The sequence below is a fragment of the Leucoraja erinacea genome, unplaced genomic scaffold, assembly GCF_028641065.1.
Source record: "Leucoraja erinacea ecotype New England unplaced genomic scaffold, Leri_hhj_1 Leri_190S, whole genome shotgun sequence".
Classification (NCBI taxonomy): Eukaryota; Metazoa; Chordata; class Chondrichthyes; order Rajiformes; family Rajidae; genus Leucoraja; species Leucoraja erinaceus.
The window spans coordinates 17546-23431 of NW_026576091.1; the positions used below are offsets into that span (position 1 = coordinate 17546).

The 5886-nt window shown below is 52.1% G+C and overlaps 1 protein-coding gene across 1 annotated transcript; it reads left to right on the top strand.

Annotated features, from left to right (window-relative positions):
• Positions 1 to 2695: 2695 nt before the first annotated feature.
• LOC129716226 (BTB/POZ domain-containing protein KCTD14-like) lies at positions 2696 to 3371 on the top strand (the record flags this gene model as incomplete). The annotated part of the gene is made up of 1 exon (XM_055666097.1): positions 2696 to 3371. A coding segment is annotated over one exon (672 nt), but the record flags the coding sequence as incomplete, so codon positions are not given.
• Between the last annotated feature and the right edge of the window lie 2515 nt (positions 3372 to 5886).

Genomic DNA, 5886 nt, shown 5'->3' on the forward strand with positions numbered 1-5886 from the left:
TTTTCTCATCTCAGTCCTAAAAGATTTCCCCCTTATCCTTAAACTGTGACCCCTTGTTCTGGACTTCCCCAACATCGGGAACAATCTTCCTGCATCTAGCCTGTCCAACCCCTTAAGAATTTTGTAAGTTTCTATAAGATCCGCCCTCAATCTTCTAAATTCTAGCGAGTACAAGCCGAGTCTATCCAGTCCTTCTTCATATGAAAGTCCTGACATCCCAGGAATCAGTCTGGTGAACCTTCTCTGTACTCCCTCTATGGCAAGAATGTCTTTCCTCAGATTAGGAGACCAAAACTGTACGCAATACTCCAGGTGTGGTCTCACCAAGATCCTGTACAACTTTGGGATATGGGCCCTAAAGCAGGCAGGTGGTACTAGTGTAACTGGGACATGTTGGCCGGTGTGGGCAAGTTGGGCCGAAGGGGCTATTTCCACGCTGTATCACTCTAGTAACTGCATCGTTAGTTGTGACATTATTAAAGACATTCTTTTTTGAAAGCAGGAAAGCACAGAGTGCGTTGCTGTGGTGCAGCGGTAGAGTTGCTGCCTCACCTCGCCAGAGGCCACGGTTCGATCCTGACTTCGGGTGCCGTATGTATGGAGTTTGTACGTTCTCCGTGACCGTGTAGGTTTTCTCCAGGTGCTCCACTTTCCTCCCACATCCCAAAGATGTACAGGTCTGTACATAAATTGCCTTGGTAAAATACTAAAATCGTCACTAGTGTGTGTGGGATTGTGTTGGTGTATGGGGATTGCAGGGATCCGGTGGGCTGAAGGGCCTGTTTCCATGCTGTATCACTAAATTAAAGTTTACCAGAGTTGTGCAATGTGTCTCGATACATTGGAGTTGTGGCTAAATAGACAATAGACAATAGACAACAGGTGCGGGAGTAGGCCATTCGGCCATTTGAGCCAGCACCGCCATTCACTGTGATCATGGCTGATCATCCCCAATCAGTACCCGGTTCATTGGTAAGAGTTTTTTTTAAAAAGGGCATCACGGTGGTGCAGCGGTAGAGTTGCTGCCAAACAGCGCCAGAGATGAATGAATAAGTTTATTGGCCAAGTATATTCACATACAAGGAATTTGCCTTGGTGCTCCGCCCGCAAGTGACAACATGACATACAGTGACACTTAGGAATGACACAAAAAACACAATTAATAATAAAACGTTATCGATTAAACATGTGAATTAAATAAAATACTAGAGCAAAAGATCCAGATTCCTTCCTGACTACAGGTGCTGCCTGTGTGGAGTTTGTACATCCTCCGTGACCGCGAGGGTTTTCTCCGCAATTGCATTGTTCGATCTGGGACATATCAAGTCAAGTCAAGTTTATTTGTCACATACACATACAAGATGTGCAGTGAAACATCAGAACAACAGAACAGAATGGAACAGAAACAGTGTTTACATTTCAGAATTTAAAAAAGAAAGACACAACACATTAAATTAGTTACAATACAATATACAATACCGTTTATTTGTCATTTGAACCTCACATGAAGTTCAAACGAAATTTGGTTTCTGCAGTCATACAACAAGAAAAGAACCAGGACACACACCAACACAATTTACATAAACATCCATCACAGTGAATCTCCACCTCACTGTGATGGAAGGCAAAGTCTTGTCTCTCCCCTGCTCTCCATTCTTTTCCCGAAGTCGAAGTCAAAGTCAAAGCCCCCGGCGGGCGTTAGCAAGTCCCACGGCCACTTAAAGCCGCGCCGGGCGATGTAATGCCCTGCCCCGGGTCTTGGTGTCACAGCCCCCAACGGGCGCTAGCAAGTCCGCGGCCACTCAAAGCCGCGCCGGGCGATGTAAGGCCCCGCTCCAGGTCACTCTCAACCCCGCAATGTGGGCGGGAGAAGTCGCCGTTGCCGGTGCCCCGCAAAGCGGTCTCCCACCGGGGACCCGCGGGCTCCCGGTGTCACCATCCACCGGAGTCGGGTCGCAGCAGCGCGCCACCGCAGCTCTCCACGCTCCGAAGCCGGCCAGCTCCACGATGGTAGGTCCGCAGTTCCACCGGCTCCGTGACTTGAGCCCCCAGGTCGTTCCTGGTGAGATCAGAGTTTACAGTCCTGACGGCCTGTGGGAAGAAACTCCGTCTCATCCTCACTGTTCTCGCAGCGTGACAGCGGAGGCGTTTGCCTGACCGTAGCAGATGGAACAGTCCGTTGCTGGGGGGGTAGGGGTCCCCCATAATGCTGCTGGCTCTGGGTCTGCCCCTCCTGGTGTATAGTTCCTGCAGGGTGGCGAGTGTAGTTCCCATTTGGCCGAACCCACTACTCTCTGCAGAGCCTCCCTGTCCTGGGCAGAGTTGTTCCCAAACCAGATCGTGATGTTGCCGGACAAGATGCTTACTACAGCACCAGAGGAGAAGCACTGAAGGATCCTCAGAGAGACTCTGAATTTCCTCAGCTGCCGGAGGTGGTAAAGGCACTGCCTTGACTTTTAATGTTTTATGTCCAATTCTTTTTTAATGTGGTGCCTTAATGTTATTGGCGTGCTGCAAATGACAAAATTCTGAATTTCCCTGAGGGGATTAATAAAGTATTTATCTATCTCTATCTATCTACTCACCAGTGTGTGTCGTCCAAGTCAGATCCTCTGTGATGTGGACAACAAGACAATAAGCACTCTTGCCTCTAGACAACAACCCTAAACCTAAACTGTGTGTCTTATTCCTTCAGCTTTCCAAAGTGATCAATCTTAACGTTGGGGGTCAGATCTACACGACAACACTGGACACTCTGACGCAGTTCCCCGGCTCCAAGTTGTCCCAGATGTTCACTGGTCCCACCAGACTGCCCGTGGACTCCAGAGGCAGGCTCTTCATTGACAGGAAAGGCATCTTCTTCAAGTACATCCTGGAGTTCCTGCGCACCCGGGAGCCACCCAGCCATTTTGTGGAGGAGATCTACCAGGAAGCCTTGTTCTACGGCGTCGAGCCCCTGGTCAAGGTGATCGAGGACCTGCCCAAGACCTACGGCGAGGCGGTCGGCAGGCAGAGTTTCCTGGCGCAGGTGGCCAACTATGAGGAGAACATCGAACTCATCGTCCGTCTGGCCAGGGCCAACGCCGTGTCCGCCCGCCGGTCCACCGTGGTGGTTTGTGTCGTCAAGAGCAAGGAGGACGATGCAGAGCGCCTGAAAGCCGTGGGCGATCTTGGCGCCGACATGGAGCCCGTGGTGAAATTTGGTCCGTGGGACCCTTCCCCCACCGTTTCCGATATGCTGTTCTGCATCAAAATGGACATTGAGAAGAAGGGCTATAAGGTTTCTTACCAACCTTACAAGATAGCGCGCAGGCCTCTTTCCAAGCCTTGCAACATCTTCTACGCGTTAATTTTCACTTGGTGGTAACACCTTACACAGCGGTTTAAGAAGGAACTGCAGATGCTGGAAAAATAGGAAGACAGAAATCCTGGAGAAACCCAGCGGGTGAGACAGCATCTATGGAGCAAAGGAATTTTACTCCATAGACGCTGCCTACCCGCTGAGTTTCTCCGGCATTTTTGTCTACCTTACATTATTTCCCTGAAAGTGCAGTCACAATTAGGCAGGCGGGGATAGGTGGCTTTTCGTACAATGGCCTGGAATAGGTCAATAGACAACAGACAATAGGTGCAGGAGCAGACCATTCAGCCCTTCCAGCCAGCACCGCTATTCAATGTGATCATGGCTGATCATCCCCAATCAGTACCCCGTTCCTGCCTTCTCCCCGTATCCACTGACTCCGCTGTCTTTAAGAGCCCGATCGAGAGGCGATCTTATTGAAACATATAAGATTATTAAGGAATAATTTGAGGAATCAAATACTTCGAGGAATGGGCGACATCGTGATCGCTCTTTCCTTGACCCCAGTGAGGTAGATCAGGGGTCGGCAACCTTGTTCTGCGTAGGGGCCGGGACGCATGTCTGTGAGCGGATGTCGGGCCGCATCTATCACGTGTACACACGGATCCCACCCCGGATGGCAGGCATCAAATCACGTGTTCACATGGATCCCGCCCCTTCGAGGACACCACCTGGAGCACTGGCCCCTAGTTACGGGCGCTCACCAACATGGCGTCCCTAGTTACGGGTGCTCACCAACATGGCGTCCCTAGTTACGGGCGCTCACCAACATGGCGTCCCTAGTTACGGGCGCTCACCAACATGGCGTCCCTAGTTACGGGTGCTCACCAACATGGCGTCCCTAGTTACGGGCGCTCACCAACATGGCGTCCCTAGTTACGGGCGCTCACCAACATGGTGTCCCTAGTTACGGGTGCTCACCAACATGGCGTCCCTAGTTACGGGTGCTCACCAACATGGCGTCCCTAGTTACTGGCGCTCACCAACATGGCGTCCCTAGTTACGGGCGCTCACCAACATGGCGTCCCTAGTTACAGGTGCTCACCAACATGGCGTCCCTAGTTACGGGTGCTCACCAACATGGCGTCCCTAGTTACGGGTGCTCACCAACATGGCGTCCCTAGTTACGGGCGCTCACCAACATGGCGTCCCTAGTTACTGGCGCTCACCAACATGGCGTCCCTAGTTACGGGCGCTCACTAACATGGCGTCCCTAGTTACGGGCGCTCACCAACATGGCGTCCCTAGTTACGGGTGCTCACTAACATGGCGTCCCTAGTTACGGGCGCTCACCAACATGGCGTCCCTAGTTACGGGCGCTCACCAACATGGCGTCCCTAGTTACTGGCGCTCACCAACATGGCGTCCCTAGTTACGGGCGCTCACTAACATGGCGCACCCACGGACCATTGCCTTGGTTCTGGCCTGAAGGCGGTGGCTCAAATACACTCACTCACTCGTCCCCGGCCTATTGACTACCCCGATCCCCACAGTGAAGCCCAAACACAGAAGGTGCGCTGCCGTGCCGGCGGCTTTGCGCGGGATGCGGTACATCCAGAGCTCGGCGCTCGGCCTTGTTTGGCGGCTCCGCCATGGCGGCCGCCAGCGCAGGCCTCCTTACGTCCTTGCGTCACAGCGCCTGGGCGCCTCGGATCTGGGATGCACCGGAGATGAAGGAAGTCTGCGGGCCGGTGGTTTCGGGTTACGGGCCACATTCGGCCCGGGGGCCATAGATTGCCGGCCCCTGGGGTAGATGGTTGGTCAGGACCGCTCTCTATTTGGTGAGAGGATGGCTCAGATGTCTGATAACAGCTGGGAAGAAACTGTCCCTGAATCTGGAGGTTTCAGAAGGAACTGCAGATGTTGGAAAATCGAAGGTAGACAAAAATACTGGAGAAACTCAGCGGATGAGGCAGCATCTATGGAGCGAAGGAAATAAGCAACGTTTTGGGTTGAAACCCGAAATGTTGCCTATTTCCTTCGCTCCATAGATGCTGCCTCACCCGCTGAGTTTCTCCAGTATTTTTGTGTACCCAGAATCTGGAGGTGTGCGTTTTCACACTTCTGTACCTCTTGCCTGATGGGAGAGGGGAGAAGAGGGAGTGTCCGGGGGTGGGACTGGTCCTTGATGATGCTGCTGGCCTTGCCGAGGCAGCGTGAGGTGTAGATGGAGTCAATTGAAGGGAGGTTGGTTTGGGCTGGGCTATGTCTGGCCTATATGCAAAATTAAATCTATATCCCCCCATTCCCTGCATATCTTGAAAGCCTCTTTAAATGCCTCTTTTGTGTCTGCTTCCACCATCACCCCTGGCAGCACGTTCCAGGCGCCCAGCACTCTGTTTAAAGAAAAACATGCCCAGAAAATCTCTATTAAACTTTGCTCCTCTCACTTTAAACCTATACACTCGGAATAGTGGTAGAATTAGGCCATTCGGCCCATCAAGTCTAATCCGCCATTCAATCGTGGCTGATCTATCCCTCCCTCCTAACCCCTTTCTCCTCCCTTCTCATATCCGTTGACAACT